We start from the raw sequence: 22729 nt of genomic DNA on the forward strand, positions 1-22729 counted from the left end.
TCTCCCCTCGCGCCAGCGAGCAGCGCCGCGTCTCCGGCTGCTCTCCTACAGCTCCTCTTCCACCTGTGCCTGCAGCCGTCGTACTTCTCCGTCGCGCCGGGTCCCGGACCTCCGTTGCGAGCCTCGTCGCCCCTGCGTCGCCGATCCCCTGCCTCCGCGCCCGAGTCAGCTCGACCCTGCATCCTCTGCTCGTGAGCCTCGCTTCTTCACCTCCGTCCTCAACCACGCCGGCCACCAGAGCTGTTGCCGGCTGCCGCCCCATCGTAGCTCCATGCTGCCTGCTCTGCTTCCCCTCCTCGTGCCTAGCCGGAGCAGTTTCGCCGCTGTCCGAAGTCTCGCAGGAGCAGGAGCCCGTGTCGTCTCTGCCGTCCAGCGTCGCCTCCCGATTTCCTCTCCTGCACCTCGTGCCCGCCAAGTTCCAGGAAACCCAAGTATGACTCGTTTCGACTATAGCACGAAGATGTGAACAACTACGCAGAGTCACGGAGAACAACTACATGTTTGACCCTGGATATCGGATTGCAAAACGCCAAGTACCCCTTTAGTTCGGCAAGACCGGCAAGTTCGTCTCCACTAAACGTTCACACGACCGCAACCGGGACCTTGTTTTGCTATGTTTTGGACACGCCGAGTCCTCGAAGGCACCGATGCCTAGTATGTCTCAAGACCCGGTTCGACAAGTACCACGACGTCCGGAGCCCTCGGATCCATCAAGTCCGACTACCTTCGTGTGTACCACTACCGTCGCCCCGAAGACGGTGTAGTCATCAAGTACCTCACAGAACGAACGTGAATGACTACCGTCGCAAGAACGGGACCGGAAAGTCCGAAGACCCCAAGTACCACGACAACGATGACATGAACGTCTATGGAAACTCGTGCAACGATATACATGTACCACTACCGTCGCCGAGATCGCGAGAACCTCTACCGTCGACCCTAGAGCGTGCGAGAATGACTACTTCCACTACCGCCGTCGCGAGAACGTCTACTTCCTCTACTTGGCACCGAACGAGAACTGTTCCATTCTGAAAAGGCATGCTTCGAAGGTATAACCTCGAGACAACGTCCGTGAACGAATGCTTGCGATGTTTGAGATGCTCGTGTTTGAACCGTGTCCAAATTGTCACTCGTTTCCTTGTCGCCAACTCGTGGGACACCCGGTATCCGGGAGCGCCCCACCATCTTTTGCACGCATCCGCACACTTCTCCTTTGCATCGGTATCTCAATCGAGTTACCGAAACCGGAACGCTGCCGTGGCACCGTTTTCGTTATCGTTGCCATGGCACCCCTTTCCTTTCCACCACGGTGACAAATGCTTCATAATGCTCTTGTCAACTTTTAATAAAAATTGCATAAACTTGTCCATGTCATCCGCATCATAATAACAACAATTAAAATGTTTAAATTGTTGTTTGCTTTTAAATTACTAAAGCATATGGGGATTTACCGGATTTGTTGTTTGTTATATCCGGCCCCATTTAAATTGCTTAGTTAGATAGTTTCTTTTATGCTTCACCCGTGCCATGCTAACCAACATTTAATATTGTTGGGTACGTAAACAAGAGCGAACTAAATAATTATTGTGGTGTCCGTCAATATGCAACTCGTTGCATATTGAGCTCCACTTAATTTGTAGTTTTGTTTGTGCACTTTGCCATGCCTTTCTTCATTAAACCGGACATGCATCATACTTGATTGTGCATCATGCCATGCTTATGTGATGTTTGTTTACTATGTTGTTTGCTTCTTTCCGGTGTTGCTTCTTCGGGCTAGTTCCGATAACGTCACGTTTGTGAGGATTCGTTCAACTTCGTCCGTTTGTCTTCTTCATGGACTCGTTCTTCTTCCTTGCGGGATCTCAGGCAAGATGACCATACCCTCGAAATCACTTCTATCTTTGCTTGCTAGTTGCTCGCTCTTTTGCTATGCCTATGCTGCGATACCTACCACTTGCTTATCATTTCTCCCATATTGCTATGCCAAGCCTCTAACCCACCTCGTCCTAGCAAACCGTTGATTAGCTATGTTACCGCTTTGCTCAGCCCCTCTTATAGCATTGTTAGTTGTAGGTGAAGATTGGAGTTTGTTCCATGTGGAACATGGATATTTTGTTGGGATATCACAATATCTCTTATTTATATTAATGCATCTATATATTTGGTAAAGGGTGGAAGGCTCGGCCTTATGCCTGGTGTTTTGTTCCACTCTTGCTGCCCTAGTTTCCGTCATATCGGTGTTATGTTCCCGGTTTTGCGTTCCTTATACGGTTGGGTCATAATGGGAACCCCTTAACAGTTCACCTTGAATAAAACCCCTCCAGCAAGGCCCAACATTGGTTTTACTATTCGCCACCTAGCCTTTTTCCCTTGGGAGTTGCGCATCCCGAGGGTCATCTTTATCTTAACCCCCCCAGGCCAGTGCTTGTTTAAGTGTTGGTCCAAACTGAGCGATGTCCGGAGCTACCAGGGGCAACTCTGGGCTGGCCCACCCGACGTCTGGCTCATCCGGTGTGCCCTGAGAACGAGATATGTGCAGCTCCTATCGGGATTTGTCGGCACATCTGGGTGGCTTTGCTGGTCTTGTTTTACCATTGTCGAAATGTCTTGTAACCGGGATGCCGAGTCTGATCGGATTGTCTTGGGAGAAGGAATATCCTTCGTTGACTGTGAGAGCTTGTGATGGGCTAAGTTGGGACACCCCTGCAGGGATTTGAACTTTCGAAAGCCGTGCCCGCGGTTATGGGCAGATGGGAATTTGTTAATGTCCGGTTGTAGAGAACTTAAACTTAACTTAATTAAAATGCATCAACCGCGTGTGTAGCCGTGATAGTCTCTTTCCGGCGGAGTTCAGGAAGTGAACACGGTGTTGGAGTTATGCTTGACGTAGGTTGTTCTAGGATCACTTCTTGATCATAGTTTCTCGACCGTGCTTTGCCTTCTCTTCTCGCTCTCATTTGCGTATGTTAGCCACCATATATGCTAGACGCTTGTTGCAGCTCCACCTCATACCTTTTGCCCTTCCTATAAGCTTAAATAGTCTTGATCGCGAGGGTGTGAGATTGCTGAGTTCCCGTGGCTCACAGATACTTCCAAAACCAGCTTGCAGGTGCCGATGATACCGTGCAGGTGACGCAACCGAGCTCAAGGAGGAGCTCGATGAAGATCGTGTTCTTTATGTTGTTCCGTTTCCAGTTGGTCAGTAGTGGTGCCCAGTTGGGACGATTGGGGATCTGTGTAGCATTTGGGGTAGTCTTCTTTTATTTTGGTTCCATAGTCGGACCTTGTGTGTATCTAGATGTTGTAATGCTTTATTCATGTATTGTGTGAAGTGGCGATTGTAAGCCAACTATGTATCTCTTTCCCTTATGTATTACATGGGTTGTGTGAAGATTACCTCACTTGCGACATTGTTTACAATGCGGTTATGCCTCTAAGTCGTGCTTTGACACGTGGGAGATATAGCCGCATCGTGGGCGTTACAACATGGGAGATCACTGACCGTCCCTATGGTTGCAAACCATTAGGATGTAAGTGGGTGCTCAAGAAGAAGCTTAGGCCCGATGGTATGATTGAAAACTACAAGGCTAGGCTTGTGGCCAAGGGCTATGACCAGAAAGAAGAGGAAGATTTCTTCGATACTTATTCACCCGTAGCTAGACTAACCACCATTCGAGTATTACTATCGTTGGCGGCCTCGCATGGTCTTCTCGTCCATCAAATGGATGTTAAGACGGCTTTTCTGAATGGAGAGCTAAACAAGGAAATCTACATGCAACAGCTAGATGGCTTTGTGATAGATGGTCAGAAAAGAAAGGTGTGTAGGTTGCTGAAATCTTTATATGGCCTGAAGCAAGCACCTAAGCAATGACATGATAAATTTAATACAACTCTGACATCTGTTGGTTTCGTTGTTAATGAGGCTAACAAATGTGTATATATATACTATCGCCATGGTGAGGGCGAAGGAGTTATACTGTGCTTGTATGTTGATGACATACTGATATTCGGAACCAACCTCAAAGTCATTGAGGAGGTCAAGTCGTTTCTGTCTCAGAACTTTGAGATGAAAGACCTTGGTGTGGCTGATGTTATCTTGAACATCAAGCTACTGAGAGATAATGAGGGTGGGATTACACTTCTGCAATCCCACTATGTTGAGAAGGTGTTGAGTCGTTTTGGATATTCGGATTGCACACCATCTCAAACACCATATGATCCTAGCGTGTTCATTCGAAAGTCTAAAGGCACGGCTATAGATCAGTTGAGATACTCTCAAATCGTTGGTTCACTGATGTACCTAGCGAGTGCAACGAAGCCTGACGTCGCGTTTGCTGTGAGCAAACTGAGCCGGTTTGTTTCCAAACCGGGTGATGTACATTGGCATGATGTTGAACGAGTTATGTGCTATTTGAAAGGTACTATGAACTATGGACTTCACTATACCGGAGACCCGTCGGTACTTGAAGGGTATAGTGATGCAAATGGATCTCTGATGCTGATGAGATGAAGGCCACAACTGGGGATATGTTTACTCTTGGAGGTGGCGCTGTTTCCTGGAAGTCTTGCAAGCAAACGGTCTTAACGAGATCGACAATGGAAGCAGAATTAACGGCATTAGACATATTTGGTGTTGAAGCGGGATGGCTTCGAGATCTTTTGATGGACTTGCCATTGGTTCATAAACCGGTTCCGGCTATCCTTATGAACTATGACAATCAGACTGTCATCACCAAGGTGAAGTGTTCAGAGGACAACATGAAGTCCACCAAACACATAAGAATGAGATTAAAAGCTGTCAGAAAATTAAGAAAATCCGGAGTGATAGCATTGGACTATGTCCATACGGCTAAGAATCTGGCAGATCCCTTTACGAAAGGGCTATCACGTGCCGTGATAGATAATGCATCGGGGGAGATGAGTATGAGACCCACATGAGTTGCCATGGTGGTAACACGACCTATGCGATCGGAGATCCCGTGAAGGAGGACCTGGGAAAATAAGCCAGTGGTGAACTAAGGAGAGTAACTATACTAACCCACTCCGTTGAAGATGCAATATTCTTAAGACTGTATGGTAGGATGACTATTGTCTTAATGAGTTCCAAAGCTTATGTAAGCAAGATGCTTTCCTACAGAGCGATCTTTGGAGAAACACACATATGTGAGCCCGACTGCTGGTCACAGTCTATGAGATTGGGGTGATCTCTAGTAAGCTCATGAATAGGCCAGGAGTGTGACTTATATGCTCCACCCGAGGGGTCAGTCTTCGGCAGCCCAGTACTAGTAAGACATGTGGTGAAGCTTCTTTACGCCAAACTGACAATTCAAGGCATAGTCCATTGTTCAGTTGTGAAGGAGTGTAGCTACTTGCTCTAGGTGAAGCTCAACCTTAACAGGTCTTCACTGAAACACTGGTATATTGAAACAACAATTGGAATAGAGGACACAATGGGCCCTTGAGATGTGGTGAGGGATTGCTGAAATTTGAGATGGGCTTTAGGCCCATATAGCAATTTCTGAAAATCTCTAAGGGCCCATGTGGGTTTATTGGCACTAGGTGGAGGTGGGAAGTTTAGTCCCACCCCGGAAGTGGAAGAGGAGTTGGACCTCCTTATAAGGGATGTTCTTTCACATGCGATTGGAGCTTGAGAAGAGAAGAGGCCCTCGCGCGCTCCTCCTCCGCCGCCCGCCGCGGATTATGGGATTGAGCCGAGCCGAGCTCACACCTACGCGCTTATTGCCAGTCACTAATGGAGAGTTTCTGACAGCTGGGCCACGATCTGAGACGTCGGATCGTGGGCTGTCACGGACTCGGACGTGGGTCGAGCCCACGTCTCTCCACACGGCTGCGCCTATATAAGTGTGTGGTGTCTCCAAACCCTAGCCGCCACGAACAGATCGCATCTGCTCCACGCGCACGCCCATCGTCGTTCCCTTGCTGCTGCTGCCGCCGGTGACTCCATCCCGTCCGCCGCGTACACGGTCGACGGGAGAGCAGGTCTCCGAAACCACGCCCTTCTGGTTCATGTACGGGGTGAGGGGCGAATAGGTTTTTGGCCATCGATTACGCGACTGCTCGCTTCCGATCGTCTACTTCCTCTACGTCCGATCGCCTTCATCATCACCATGTCCACCGACGCCGAACATGCCGCCGTCGAGAAAGCTGAAGTAGACAAGAAGGCCGCCGAGGACGCAGCTGCTGCCACCAAAGCCGCGGCCTCTGCATGGCCTACTGAAGAGTATAACTCGTTTATCCCGCTCCTACTGTTTTCTGTTTTATCCATGCTAGCGTTATACGTAGACCTTTCTGCAATTAGCATAGTATGTGCTAGCTTCACTGAATATCAGTATGCATTTATTTGTGTCAATGCCATGCTAGTGATTTATTTGTGGATTAATTTAATCGAGAAATTGCCTATTTACTCAACACAAAGTAGGTGCCTTGCCATCTCGAGGCAGCGCATGCAAAGAGGGCCAAAATAATTGTTCTCCCAACCTCTAAGCATCAGGAGATCCGCTGTTAGGATCCTGCCTTGCAGCGCTGTCCAGAGGAAGATCTTGTGTTCGGCTGGTGCCTACCCCTTCCAAATGCAGCTATAAAACTTGGATCTAACCATCCCCTCAAACTGGAAGAAGCAGGGCTAGCAGTGTAAGTGCCATCATCTGTGAGCTTCCATGTAATTGTATCATGCACCAGGGGCTGAATGGAGATGGACTGAAGCATACCTGCCAATGTGATCAATTCGTCAGTCAAGTCATCCACCTAGGAATTAGCCAGGTCTTGAACCCAATTGTCGTGCATAGGACCTAGTCGTGCAGCAGGGCGTCAGCAACCGATCTACCCTTGCGGGCAAACGAGACAAAGTTTCGGGGCGACGTCCCTAGGTGCCAAACCATGCAACCAAGAGTCCTTCGAAAAATCGCAGTCTGGCCGTTCCCAATGGAGACCTTGGTTGCTGCAGCAAAAACTGCAAAGTCATGATCATCGCAGGGGCTTTGCGACCCTAGGTTGGAGATTGGAGAGGTAGTCCAACGCACCCATAACCAGCGAAGTCTCAGGGCCCTTGCAAATTTATCTATATCCTGGAAGCCAAGTCCTCCCAGGTGCTTCGGGCGGCAGACAACCTCCCATCTTACCCTACAGTTTCCCCCATGGCACTCGTCTCGGCACACCAAAACCATGATCTTGTTCTCTGATCAAACCATCGTAGGAGCCACTTGCGTGGTCTGTGAGTAGTTAGCATGTAGACCAGTAACGATCTGAGTACTGATTTTGCAAGCATGAGTCTGTCACCATTGGACATCAGTTTGCCCTTCCAGCCTGCCATTCTATTGTCGAATTTGGTCATGATGCCGATGTAGTCATGTTTCTGCAGATTTTTATGGATAGTGGCACCTGCAAAGCCCGCATGATTCGCTCTAAGTCCAAACCAGCACAACGAATCGGCAAGGTCAGACTCTTGGCGAAGTTTGTACATAGGCCGGTCACCTTGTGAAATACCTCCAGAATATACCTAGACATCATCATGTCGTCCTCCGACTGACTATAGGTGACATTGCTACGATCATGGTATGTTCTGTCGAGAGGGTCTTGTGAACATCCTCAGATGAGGAGCTGTTGTAGCTTTTGAACTGACTTTTTTACTATAGTTGACTGGAGGCGTTGAACTTGTGTAAACTTTGCACAGCTTGTATGTACTTCTGCTGGTGAACTTTTGTTGTTGTACAACACGACAACTCGGATTTATAATATAAAGCAGGGGGAAACTCTTTATTATTGAAATAGTACTAGAAGCTGTCGCGCGCTTTGCCGCGCTGTTCTTCAATTATAGGGACTACTTTTTCATGGATGTAAATTGAGATCAAAATAACTATTTTGACCTTTCAAACAAAGGTTAGATGATTTGACCTTCTTTTAGAAGAAAAATCCCCATATGACCATTTTTGGTGATGCCAACACCCATGACGTTTGGGTTGCATGGAAAACGGCACGGTCTATGACGTTTTGACCCGAAAGTTTCTGTCGTGTGACTTGGCGTCTCTTCTAGAGGATTAAACGCAACGAACCATGGGGTTTTGGGCAGGGGGTAAACACCATAGACCATGATGTCTTTCATGCAACCAAAAAGCCATGAATGTTGGTGTCACCAAAAAAGTTATAGAGTTTTTTTAAAGGGGGTCAAATCATGCTAAAATATGAAAAAAGGTCAATATAATGATTTTGTTTGTAAATTGATCGTTGGGTTGCAAGCATTAATTATGCTAAACTCGGCGTTTCCCCTTTTTTTGGAAGTCGGAGCTTTATTGATTACTCATGGGTAATGCACTCATGGGTAATTACATCGCGGAGGAATTCTAGAATAAAGTTTATCCAAAGACACCTCCTACGTACCTCACTAGCCTGCTTAGCGCTAAGATGAGCTGCCATATTGGCTTCTCTTCTTACAAAAGAAATCGAAAAACTAATGAAGTTCCCGCATAGCTCCTTAATCTCCTGAAGAGGTTTTGCTATATCAGCTCGGCGTTTCCCCTTGCAATGGTTGTGGTTTAAGTCAGAGTTTAGATGTGAGGGGAAAGACAACGTTAATTACATACGACATGTGTTTTTGATGAAATTCACACAAGCGTCGAACACAAAGAATATTGACCATGTCATCCCAGCCACCACCCCCTCTCCCATCTCCCTTCACCCCGCGGCGCATTGCGGACCAACGTCGGGTTGCTATAGGATTCTTAGAGTCCGATAGCCTTGCCCTGCGTGCTAATTTATATATTGGGGCGACCCATTAATATAGGTTGGCCAGCCTTTTCTTTTCTTTTCTTTTCTATTTGCGTTGCTGTTTTACTTAAGTTTTGAAAATAACTAAATGTGTAAGTAATTTCAAATGGTATTTTATAAAATGTTCTTGACATTTTTAAAAAATGTACATATTGTACCTTTTAAATATTTCCATACATTTTAAAATATATTCATGACATTTTATAGTGTTTGCATGGTATATTCGCATATTTTAAAACTGATCATAAATTTTAGAAAGTGTTCATGATTTAAAAATGTCTGCAGTTTTGGAAAATGTTTGTATAATTACGAACCATGTTCATGTATTGCTTTGAACGTGTTGACATATTTAACAAATACATACAATTTAAAAATTATTCATGTGTCTACTAAAAAATGTTCACATTTTGGAAAAAGTTCATGACATTTAAAAACAATTAGAGAGTCTTTAGAATATTAGAGAGTCTTCCATTGGCTGTATGTGGTACCAGTTTTTTTTGTCTCGGTTGGACAAACAAACATGCAAGGAGCCCTGCTGTCCATGTACACACGAAAAACATGCAAGGAGTCCCTCTGGTGAATCGATGGGTGTGAAGAGTACGTGGGCCCCATGTGATAGTGGACAGGGCGTGTTGTGTGGGTTGCTTGATCCCTTGCATGTCTATTTTTCGTGTGTACATGGACAGCAGGGCTCCTTGCATGTTTGTTTGTCCAGCCGAGACAAAAAAAACTGGTACCACATACAGCCAATGGAAGACTCTCTAATCTTCTAAAGACTCTCTAATTGTTTTTAAATGTCATGAACTTTTTCCAAAATGTGAACATTTTTTAGTAGACACATGAATAATTTTTAAATTGTATGTATTTGTTAAATATGTCAACACGTTCAAAGCAATACATGAACACGGTTCGTAATTATACAAACATTTTCCAAAACTGCAGACATTTTTAAATCATGAATAGTAACTCTATAGATAAGGAAAGTCCTAGCACTAGTATTTGGAGTAATAGGAGTCCGGCTAGAGTTGTGTTGCCGTGTAGTACTAGATTGAATTAAATTCGGAAAGCAAACATGCATGGTCCATATATATAGGGCCTGTCAATCAATTTAGAAAGAAAAAGACAAAAGATAAAAGAAAATGTTTGCATGAAATCAATTATATATGACTTAGATGTGCAAAATTTAGAGCACATGTAGATATGCTTTAGCAAAACTAATATATATATACACAGCAGATTGCATGAGAGTTGTACCGTCAGTTGAGAGAAAAGGAGAAAATTGAGAAGAAAATAAAGATAAAAAAGAAGGAAAAGCACAACAGGTGCCTTTGGCAAAAGTTTTGGACCCTATAATAACCGGCTGACATTCCCCACAAGCAAACGCCAGCGTGGACAATGCCATCTAAGCAAACATTTTGGTTCGTTAATTAAGGCTGGTCATAGTGGGAGTAACATAAATAATAACATAGATGCCACATAAGAAAAAATGATGAGGTGACAAGTAGTTAATGAGGAGAGAGACAAATAGAGTAACATATTTTTTTTTGAAACGAGGCAAAAGATTTTTCATTTTCATTGATTAAGAAGAAGAGAGTTGCCCGGTTAATTAAAGGAAAACCGGGCAAAAACCTAGATACAAACCCCACACGGGGCACACGCGAACGACTTGGCCACAACAACGCCAAACAGTCGACCGTAACATCGAGGACATGGCAGCTCTGATTTTTACTGACAAGCGTCACAGGAGAAAGTTGCAAGCCTCGCACCGATCTAGTCCAGCGCAACATCCGGGGAGCACCGTCCGCCGAGTAACATAATATGTTACCATCACATAGCGCTTCCCGATGCAAAATGAGTCTACAAGTAATAAATGAACACATCTATATTACCGCACATATGACACTACCCACTATAAATGTAGTAACATACACTAGTAACATATGCATGTTATTAGTGTATATTACTCTCCACTGTGACCAGCCTAACGCACCTCCAAACCAACCCATTTCCCTTTAGTGTCCATTAAAACAGAAAAATGCCTTCAATTGAACAAAAAAAAGCTTATTTTCATGCCACACTACTAAATGGCCCCAAATCTATTACTAGCAAAAGGGCTCGTGCGTTGCAATCGGAAAGAAAATCATAATCTTCAATGGCCATGACCACATTTTGTTGCATCACCGAGCTACACCATCACTCTCAATTTCGTGAAAATCATGAACAATTTTTGAAATCATGAAAAAAGTAAACTTGCGCACATATTTGAAACCGTGAACATTTTTCAAATTTGAGAACGCTTTTACAAAATTTCAAACATTTTCTAAAATCAAGAACACTTTTTGAATTCATGAACATTTTATACTATTTGCACACATTTTTATAAAGTGTAATTTTTTAAAAAAAATCCTGAATCGGCGAACATTTCTACAACCGACGAACATTTTTTTGGAAATTGGTGGAACAAAATTTGAAATTCATGAACTTTTTTTGATTTCACGAATATTGTTTGAAATGCATGATCCTTTTTTGAATCAGTGAACATTTTATGAATGAATAAACTATTTTGTAAGTCATGCAGGGTTTTTAAATTTTTAGGATATTTTTCCTTTCATGAACATTTTCTGAATTCGCAAACTGTTTTTTCAATTACCTTAACATTTTTTAATACATGAACTTTTAAGAAAATCATGAACATTATTTGATTTCCCAAACATTTGTTTTCAAAATTTTGAACATTTTTTAATATGCAAACATTTGTTTACAAAATCATGAATTTTTTGAATCCACAAATATTTTATGATTTATTAAACATTTCGTTTCAAAATTCTAATTTTTTAAAAATTTCGGTACTATTTTGAAGTACCAAATTATTTAAAGTAGAAAAAATGAAAAATGAAAATAAAAATAAAATTTTGAAAACCATGTCGTTCGGACATGGGTCGGCCCAAACGGGCGCTGCATCTTCTCCCAGCGCGTAGAGCACAGTATAGGAGGTCCCTACTGCATGGGCCAGCCCAGGCTGGAGATTTCCCTGTGTAAAACGTTTTTAATCAAAAACAATTATAGGTGGCATTGATGGGTAATATTTTGCATCTTTGAGGATAATTTTCGCAAACCATGAGAAGCATTAGCTCCTTTATCATTAGGTAATGATTTCGGACCTCATTCTAACAATATAAAGGATACCATAAAAATGCCATGACATATAAATAAAAATGCCTTGTCATGTTCAACAATGATCATGTATTGTACATTTTCTCTACAAAAGTATTGTACATCTAAAGATACAAATTCAAAATGCAAAAAAATGGCGCGCTCAGAAAAGATTTAGAAATACAAACTACCATGCATCTATAGATTTGGCATAATAATGTATAAAAAAGAAGGGAAAATTGCCATAGTCGTGAATTATTCAAAAATGACATGCTCAAATATAAGGAAAATTGCCATGATCAAGATAATAAAAATGCCATGACATTAAAAATAAAAATGCCAAGATACAATAATATATAAATGCCATGCCATTATTTTTCATCCCATGCTATAGATAAAAAAATTGACATGCTCTTACTAAAAAACATGTCATCATCTTAATGAAAAAAATGACATGCTCTTCATAAGTAAAAATACCATGATGTTAATAATAAAAATGCCATGCACCTAATAATAAAAAAGCCATGCTCTTGGTAATAAAAATGACATGCACTTAATAATAATTTGATATGCTCTTAATAATAGAAATGTCATGTTCTTACTAATATAAATGCCATGCTCCTAAATAATAAATGCTATGGGAAAATGCACCCAAAAAAGTTAACCCTGGACAGTTAATATCAAAAAAGCATGTAAATGGACTCCCATGTAAAATAACATGGAAAAACTTGTATGAAATGAGGGACACACATGGATTTTTTCTCATGAAAAGCAAATTGAGAGAAAAACATGTAAAAAAATATAAAAAACTTTACCCATGTTTTTGTGGACACAAATGCCATGTGTTTAAAGTACACAAAAGATATATGAGAAAGATGCCATCTTATTTTTACAAAAATACCATTGAAAACACAAAAAATAGATCTTACATGGCAGATGCCTATGTAAAACTTACCATAGCAAAGAATGAACAATACAAAAACCTTTTACACAGAAATCATTGTTCATTAGGAGGTGGGGGGTGCATATGTCCCCTTCGGAAATATATTATATATTTACATAGTTAATATCTAACTGGTCATAGTTTCTCCATTGGTGTGGGCCTCATGTTGGTTTGCACATAGCCACCTAAACTGAAATCCCACATATATGCGACTCTCACGAGTATCTTGATAGCCCCGGATATCGCATCTGTAGAAGACAAACTAGTTAGTCACGGAGGTGCTTCCATGAGCATGCTTTGCTTGCCTCAACTTGGGCACCACCAGTTACTGAAAAAGGCTTTTGTCCCACTTTATATACAAATCCACAACCAAATATACAAGCATCCACCAAGAACACCCCACCACACACACAACACACACCCAAGGCAGAGACAAAAGATGATGGAGCACCGCAACACCACCGAATCAACCACCAAGCAATCTATAGATGGGCCAATAGGAACCGCCTAGAGCTGACCGAGGCCTAAGCCATGAGCTAGCCACCGCAAAGAGGTGAAGCCGGGCAACGACAAAGAATGGGTTTCAAGGCGGTGCCTTCTAGAAAGACACGACACCAGAGTGCCTCTACTGCCCGATCTCGAGGATCAAGTTTTCACCTGGAGCAACACAAAGAGAAGGGAGCAACCTGTGACATAGCCTTCTAGAAGGAAACAATGTCCGCGAACGATGCCGCCGTCAGCTAGGGAAAACACCGTGCAAGTTATGTACCCTGGCGCTCACACCCCTCGGTCGTCATGCTACGTTGAACACCAACACCCATGCCACCGCATGGCCATGGCTGCCCCACCACACACACACACGCACACACACACACACACACACTCTCCTAAGATGCGTGTTCCGTTGACTCCCACCATGACTCTCACCGCCAGGTCCACCCGCCCTGCATCCAGACGACTCTGCCACCAGGGCACCACCATTTCCGCTTCACTTGTAGAGTAAAGCTTTGTAATATCTTGCAATCCAATATCTTGGAGGAAAGATGGTGATGTTGAGCTCTACCTGGTGGTGAGGTGAGCTAAGCCCGGGAAGGAAAAAAGCACATGGTACATTTCTTTGTCTAAATTCATGACTGTTGATTCGACTTTGGCTTCTCCCTCTTCTCTCCATGATCATTCTCCCTGTAGCGCATATAAACAAATGCAATGTCTGCCATTAGGGTTGTCATAACTTTGGCTTGTCTATCGCCTTCTCTCTATATTTTTCCTATGCAATTCAAACATTCATGCAGTTTTGTAGTATGGAAGATGGCATGATACTATTGCCGCATTTTAGAAATTGTGTGAATCAGATAGGCTCTAAATAGATATGGGCTCCCTCAATTTATAAGAATTCAAACAACATGTTTTCCGGATTCTAAACATGTGCCTTTCTCAACGGCAACGGGTGCATGATAAGGTTGCATAGTTTCTCTTGGCTTGCGTGTAGTTGCTCTGTCTTGTAGAGAGGCTCGAACATTATACTCCAACACTCCCCTCCCATCTATTCTCCTTTGGAGTTTATGACATGGGAAATAGAAGCGGGGGCATGCCGCAATTATTTATTGGGTTTACTGGGTTTTGAACCCTGAACCTCTTGGTTGCAAGTAAATGCAGCTAACCAGTTCATCCATCAGTCCGAACTGATGGAAAGAGATGAGCAATACATTTCAACAATTCAACCTAAGAAACTTTGTTGTCATCATGGGTGCCTCTGTACTCATTTGGAGGACTGGCCAATGTTCTATCATGTTCGTGGACTTTGATGTTTTTGCTTCTGGTATCATGCTTGTCATTCATCCGTAGTGTGAAGTGCACATGATGAGAAACTGGGGAGTACTATTTGCCAAATTGTAAGTGTTTGGAATATCAACTTAGTATTATCTACAGGCCAAATCAAGCATATATACAAGTACGGAAGGGAGGCCAAAGACCAAATTCAGAAAACCAAGGCATCATAAATATAACTCTAAACCCCTCCTCAAACTCACGGTGGATCCACAATACTGAGTTTGGAGAGGTAAAATCTGTGTTGCGCTCTAGTCTAGGCCTTCGTGATGAAGTCCGCCAACTGTAACTTGGAAGGCATATACCGAAGAGCAATAACATGGTGGTGGACACCAGCGTGCACAAAGAAAGTATCAACACCAATATGCTTGGTAAGCTCATGCTTCATGGGGTCCCGCGCAATACTGATATCACTTGTACTGTCTGACAAGAGTGTACGTAGTAGGCGTTTGTAACAGAAACACCAAAATCCTTGAGTAACCAATGTAACCAAGTCACCTCCGCCCGTGAGAAGAGTCATAGCTCGCAACTCAGCCTTTGCACTAGAACGGGAAACCACAATCTGTTTTTTCGTCTTTCTAGGCAATGAGAGAACCACCAAGAAAGACATAGTAAGCAGAAAGTGAAGGACGATTTGAAGGATCACTAGCCCAGGTAGCATCCGAATAGGCCTGGGGCTGTGACGAGCTGGAACAAGGAAAGAAGAGATGGTGAGAGATCGTGCCATGAAGATACTGTAGAACACGAAGAAGGTGACTATAGTGAACCGAAGTGGGAGAAGAAACAAACTGACCCAGGATATAGATATGATAAGAGATATCCGAACAAATGACAGCGAGATAGATAAGACTCCCAACAAGATGACGATAATGAGTCGAATCAGACAAGGGCTCACCATCGCAAGCATGGAGGTGAATATTAAGCTCCATAGAAGTCTCAACAGTGCGCTCATCACTAAGAGCCGCACGAGCAACAAGATCCTGGATATACTTTTCTTAGGAAATAAAAGAATCATTAGAGGTGGAGGAAACCTCAATCCCAAGAAAATAATGAAGAGGGCCAAGATCAGACATAAGATGCTGCTCATACAAATGTCCATTTAAGAAAAAGATGAACTAGGGGTTTCGCCCGAATCGACCCAATGCAGATATTTCAACCAATAAAAAGAGAGGGAACAAAGGAGAATACCTTGAGGGTTCAAAGGGGGAGAGGACCCACCATTTTTTTTATCTTAGATCCGCAAGATTTGGGGGGAAAGAGAGAGACATGGGCGGCCAGGGGAGGGGGAGAAGAGTAACAAAGGGGAAGTAGGAAAAACAGAGACATGGGTCGGCTTGGGACACCTCGGCTAGGGCCGGGTCTGGGGCGTCATCCCGTGCAGGCCGGTCCGACGTGGCACAATCAACTCTGTCCCGCATGGCGCCCTTGACCCTAGCATGTCGCGCTATGTATCATGGCGTCTCGGGGCCAGGCGTCATGAAAAGGGGTGATATTTTGAAATATTTTCAAACCTGGTTTATTTTGTCTGATATTTTCCGAAAAAGGGTTAAATTTGTACTCCCTCTGATTGGAAATAAGTGTCTGGTTTATTTGAACTAAAACCACGACACTTATTTTCGATGGGGGAGTAGTTTTTCACCAATCCCCCCCCCCCCCCAAAAAAAAGATTGCAGGAGTAATATCCATACAAGTGCAAACAAATACATACATACATACATACATGCATGTGCAAATATCCATGCACTAAATTTTGTACACACATAATGGATACATAGATGTGTGAATTGTGATGAGGGCATTCTAGTACCACCTATTGCTCCCATGAAGAAGGAGGTGAAGCCCAACTTCAGGACTCCACCAAGTTAGAGACGTGGGGGTCATCGAACCATGGTAATTCGGCCGATTGCATTTTTAGATATTTATTTTATTCCAGGCCATGTTATGGGCCAATTAGGATATTTATTTATGTGTTTCGGTTTGGGCTTGTCCAACCGACTTGATTTCTGGTCTCCTATATAAAGGACCCAACTTCTAAGGTTTAGGGGGAGAATTTTTGAGAGTTTAGATTTTGAGTTGTGTCTCGGGTGAAGCATCCCTCCGGGAACAGGGCCGCTGCATATCCAGATTGAAAAAAGTTGCATGAAGGTTCTTGTGTGCATAAAGAATTATCAAGCTGAGGTTTGAGGCGTGTTGATCATCATCATGTTGCTTGCTGGATTCGTTCCACTTCTTCAGGTTGCGTTTATCGCGTGATTGAAAGATTAACTTATCTAATTGTCTTGCGGTGAAAGATCGGGCAAAGACCGTAGGATCATCACGTTGATCCATATCAATGTGCGAATAATACATACGCGCAAATATCCATACTGCAGATATATACACACATTTGCAAATATCCATACACCAAATCTTTGCACATATTTGCCATGCTTGGGGAAAGCCATGCCAAAGTTACTACAAACCCTACCCAAACCTAAAAACTATAAGACCAACTATACCTACCAGATCCCTAACCCTAGCATACAAATCCTATACCATACCTACCAAATCCCTAACTTTATCATACAAATATCCAATATTTTTTTTCTAAAAAAGAGGATGAATTAGGGTTTTACCCAAATCAATCCAATACGAAGATTTCAACCAATAAAAAAAAGGAAAACAGAGAAGAGTATGTTGATGGTCCGAAGGGAAAGAGGACCCGCCATTCGCGAGTTCAGATCGATAACAGAGAGATGGGTTGGGTTGGGACACCTTGGCCGGGGCCGAGTGTTTTCTTCAAGCAAACCGTATGGCGCCCTGGTCTGGCAGGCCGGTCCAATGTTACAGGGTCAGCTCCGACCGCATGGCCCCCTTGACCCGGGCATCGTTCTATCTACCATGGCGTCCCGAGCGGGGCGTCGTGAAAATGGATGATATTTTGAAATATTTACAAACCCGGTTCATTTTGTGATGAAGTTTTCAAAAAAACAAAAAAAATTCAAATTCGTCGTTTTTCACCAATACCCACACCTTGATGCGGCAGAAAAAAAAGGAAAAGAAATCCGGAGCCGTGGAAGCACCGGCGTGGCGTGTTGTGCAGCCTCGCCTCGGGTGCTCCCTCGCTGGGAGTGCGCTGCGCATGCTCATCACTGTGCGCGAGACCAGACCAGGGTGTGGGCCCTCGGCCTTCGCGCCTCGTGCCCACAGCCTTTTCAAACCCGAACCCCCACGCCCACCGCCCCCCGCTCCCCAGCCTCACCCCACACTCGCACCCTCCTCCCTCCCTGACACGCCGGCCCCGCTCCTCATCTGACCCACACGCAGCGACGCGGTGCGGGTACGGCGCCACGTAGTATACCATTCCAACCCGCTCTGCTCGCACCGCCCGGCCATGCCTATGCGGGGGACCCACCGCCCCTGCGACGGCCGCAGTTCAAATCCTCTTCTTGAACGAGAGAGAGAGAGAGGAGAAGCCCATCCCAAAAAGGTCCCAGAGCGTATACATCACAAGATTTTTCCCAGTCAAAAAAAAAGGTCCCAGAGCGGAAAAGGGAGAAGCTGCGAGCGAGCGAGGCGATGCTGCGCGGCGGCGCCGGACCGCGAGGAGGAGGAGGAGCTGCGGCGGCGTCGTCGGCGGCGAGGCCCCCTCGCTGCCCGCACCCCCGCCCCGCGCCGCGCCGAGGTGAGCGCCGGCGCCTCATCCGCACGGCTAGTTTGTTTGTTGGCCAGGGTCTCTGTTCTGCTCCCGTTTTTTTTTCTCCTCCGATTTAAATCCGCTTTTTGGTTGTTCTCGCGGCTGCGCAGCGCGAGCGACGGCGGGAGGTCTGGAGCCGAAGGGCGTCGCCGTCTCGGTGCTGGAGGATCCGGTGGTGTCTTCCGTCGAGGAATCCTCCGTAAGCGGCCCGTCTCTCCCCCCTTTCCTCCCCTTTGAGCTGCTGCTGCTCTTATTTCGTAGCTAAGATTCTGTTAGTCGGTCGATCTCTCTTGGTCTTTGCTAGATTCATTAGTATCTTCCGAAATGCAGATTCAAATTTCTAGTCCAGAATTTTCGAAATATTAAAATAATTAAGTGAGCATGCTTCATTTTTTAATAATAGATTTGAATGAAGCTCCATGTTTGACTGTTTCTGATATGGTTTGACCATGGGTCCTGATGCTTCCAATGTTTCAACCAGTTCACATTTGAGTTCAAGAGAGGGTCCAAGAGGGCGAGGAAGGGGATGCCGCCGGCAGAAGTGCATAGAGGCAAAGAGAACTGGCATGGAGAGGTAGGGCCAATCTGAGTTTCCACAAGTGTGCATTTTCTGTACAAAATTCATTGCTGTATGATCTCCTACCCTCCTGAAGCTGTGGTGCTGTCTTTCCTCTGTTTCACAGGGAGTCACTAACAAACAGAACATGGCTGCTGCAAAGTCACACATGACGAAAGAGGGGCCAGAAGAGGTGGAGTTCACGCACTGCGCGCCCAGCATCGTTGCGAGGCTGATGGGTCTCGAGACCGTGCCGAGGTCCAAGAAGGTTCTTGACCGGTGCCAGAGTGACATCCAGAGCAACCCACGGCTGAAGTTATCCGGACGTGCTGAGGAAGTGGCCCGGGTTTCATGCGAGGATCGGCCATGTCGGAGCAGCGGCGATGAGCTGCCGGAACTGAAGGATGTTTTCGAGGTGACCGAGATGGAGAACATGGCGACGCGCAAGGCGTTGCAGTCAGGCAAGGAGATGCCACGCCCAAGAAGCAACGATGCCGATCTGGAGTTCGTGAGGCAGAAGTTCTTGGATGCAAAGCGCCTTTCCACCGACGAAGGCCACAGGAATTCTAAGGAGTTTGGTGAGGCACTTGAGATACTGTACTCCAAGAAGGATGTTTTCCTTGAAATCCTTCAGGAGAGCAGTGTTGCCTTGTCAGGGTTCCCAGGGCACATCCTTGGTTACAGTGGTTCGCAGTGCTACCCCCATGGAAGCAATGGTGCTGGTGCGCAATCGTTTGGGCAGGACAACCTTTGCAGAATGGAAGTTGACAGTGAGTCCGAGGGTCCTCTTTCTAGTGTGCATCTCGAAGAAACTTCACATGTGCCACTGGAGCATTCGGCACCAAAAGGGAGCAGGCGTTCACGGAGGCCCTCGCAAATTGTTGTTCTGAAACCAGACCCTCAGAGGAGAAGTTCGACACCGGTTTTAGCAAGCCAAGAAACATCGCAGTTTGGTCAGTGGACTGGTGCGCGATGGTTGAAGCCGCCACGCCATAGTACGCATAAGCAAGATGGCATACATTCTATGGCACATGGCAGTGTCCAAGTTTCAGAGCCAGAAGGAGATACACCTGAACAGAAGCTTAGAATACAAACCTCTAGAAGAGGTAGCAGGAAGAAACCATCTGAGAATGAGTGCTACCTTGGAGTTGGCTGTCAAAGGGAAAAGGCTGCTTCCACTTCTCATGATGAGACTTCGTCAATTTCTTCATCCACGCATTCTGCTGGATCATCGGTGAGCAGAAAGGCCAGAAAGCACCTCTCTGAAAGATGGCAAATGGCCTGCCAATCCAAAGCTGAAAATCCAGTTCCTACTGATACAAGAACATTAGGTGAGATGCTTGAACTCACTGCTAGAGATGCAACGAAAGTAACCACCCAAAAGCGTTTGTCAGATTCAAACACCAATTCCAGTAATGCGCAAGAGATGCCGGCCAGCCCTCTTGGTATTAGCAGCAAAGATGGTTGGAAGACAGGGATTTACCGTGGCGATAATTCAAGAAGTGGCATATCAAGGAATTTTCCCAGGTCCAAGTCTCTCCCAACCTCATCTACCACTATTGCAAAATTACCGGGCAGGAGGCGCTCTGCACCTAACTTGCCCATTCTGAAGGATATATTGAATACACCCACTGATGATACTGGGAATGGACTTCTCAGGAAGAGGTTACCAATCAGAAAAGCCAAGCAGAATGGGCGAGTTATCGTTCATGTAGGAAAGGAAAATATGCTACCTGAGAAAGAGATTTATGTAACTTCAGAGAGAACAAGACACAGTATCTGCACTTCTGATCTACCCAGGACAAGCAACACATATAATGAGCATCCAGGTGATGTTATCAGTACTGAGGATCACACAGCAATTGATTTGGCTATTCCACATGAGGATGTGCAAAATTTGAAAGGTCAGGCAGGGTGGAAAGAGCAAAAGCTAGCAACACCGTTACCAGAGGCAGAAGACATAGTAATTCATGATCAGGATATCATAACATTGAAGGTACACAATACATTGCAATTTTTTTGTTATTTATTACTACCTCTGTTCATTCATATAAGATGTTTTGGCAGTTCAAATTAAACTGCCAAAACGTCTTATATTAATGAACAGAGGGAGTATTAAGTAATCTGCTACATTATTCTGTTGTCAATGTTAGTTTGTCCAGAACTGTAAGCTCTGTTATGAAATGTTCAGTTTTGAGACTACTACTATCTAATTATCAAAACTGTAACATTTGGTTTCAGGAGGTGAAAAGCCAACTAATGGAGAGTGACATTGCTGAAATTGATCACCAAGCAGTAAAGTCTGCTTATTCTGTAAGCGCTGAGAGCTGCGAATGCTCAAGTCCAACTGCTTCATCGCAACAAAGTTCTGGAGAAGAGTCTACTTATTCTGGAATCTTCAAAAGTGTCAATGATGGTATTCAAGGCAAGCATACCAAAATCAAGTCTGACTCTTCTGCACTTAATATGATTTATATTCTTGTCAGTAATCTTTTATTCCCATTTCATCTCATAAATGCAGGACTCAGAGCTCAACTTAAGATGCTGAAGATGGGCGACCAAGTTGATACACGCGAAGATGATTCGGATGCATACTCGAGCGATGAGTGCGACGATACAGACATTTCAGATTACCAGGTGAAGGAAGAGCAGCTACCCATATTTAAGGATGAGGAGGACAGGGACTGCACTTATGTCCAGGAGATGCTTGGCACTGCGTGTGGCTTTCCAGTCTACCCAGAGCAGTGGCAGTTCAGCTCAGATGTGTTCGTATGGCTGGAAAACAAGTACAGCAAGCTGCTCCTGTGGTCGAAATCAGACAGGAAGCTTCTTTTCGATCTCGTTAACTCAATCTTAGCTGATATGACGGCTCCCGGCAGCAGCCTATGTTCAAAAATCATGATGAACTCCTGGCCTCAAATGGATTGGAGAAAGTTAGCTGAAAATGTCTGGCGAACGGCAGTATTCATGCGAAGGAGCCATCAGCCATTTGATCTGGACAGTGTCGAGCCTTTGCCCCTGGACCATCACCCTGAACTTGAAATGTTCGGAGCAGACATTGCTGAAATGATACGTGACGACATTCTGGAAGAGCTTGTGGCCGAACTCGCGTCGCATATCAACTGACACCCTAAGGCTGTGACCTGTAGTGGTTGAGATATTTGACCAGGTAATGTACATAGCCTGCTGCAAATTACTTATTTGCGAGTCGGGTTACTACGATGTAGGATTTGGGGGAGATGGCCTCATGTAGAACATATGGACTCTATGTATGCTCATGGAATTTCCCCTGCTGTTGCATTAACTCCTTTATTCATGCTTCCATTACAAAATTTCCCATAGTTTTTCCTTCATTTTGGATTTAAATCTGAGATTGGATGCTGCCTTGGTCCCATTCACAGCATGACGGTAATGATCCAGTTGAGCACACTATCCAAGAGGAAAACGCAAACATTCTGATTTTTTATCCTTGTTTGGTGCATTATTTGTAGGTGTAACAAGTGATCCAGTTTTCCTTTGATCTTTTTGTTTCATTTCATTCTTGTTTGTCATTTGAATACAATGTTACTCAGTTCAGTTACAAGGCCAAAATAAGAAGTGAAAACAAAATCTGAGCCAATGCTGTTTACTGACAGAAGGCACATTATTATGGTTCTAAGCTAATGTAGCCCCAGATTAAGGCTGGAACAGTAGCGCCATGACCACAAGTTATCAAAGCTAGCCATAACTTGTTTCTTGCCCTCAACAGTATCCTAACATTCATGAACTGAGCACACATGTACATAAAAAGGTA

At 44.6% G+C, this 22729-nt stretch overlaps 1 protein-coding gene across 1 annotated transcript; it reads left to right on the top strand.

Moving 5' to 3' along the window:
• The first annotated feature begins 18130 nt into the window (after positions 1–18130).
• On the top strand, positions 18131–22289 carry LOC125544658 (uncharacterized). Its single transcript, XM_048708405.2, has 6 exons — positions 18131–18368; positions 18491–18579; positions 18862–18954; positions 19064–20932; positions 21178–21361; positions 21458–22289. Exons 1-6 carry the CDS (start codon positions 18263–18265, stop codon positions 22060–22062), a joined length of 2946 nt encoding a protein of 981 aa, XP_048564362.1. The 5' UTR covers positions 18131–18262; the 3' UTR covers positions 22063–22289.
• The last annotated feature ends 440 nt before the right edge of the window (positions 22290–22729 follow it).

This window comes from Triticum urartu, chromosome 1A, assembly GCF_056163025.1.
Source record: "Triticum urartu cultivar PI428250 chromosome 1A, HENAU_Tu73, whole genome shotgun sequence".
In the NCBI taxonomy this organism is placed as follows: Eukaryota; Viridiplantae; Streptophyta; class Magnoliopsida; order Poales; family Poaceae; genus Triticum; species Triticum urartu.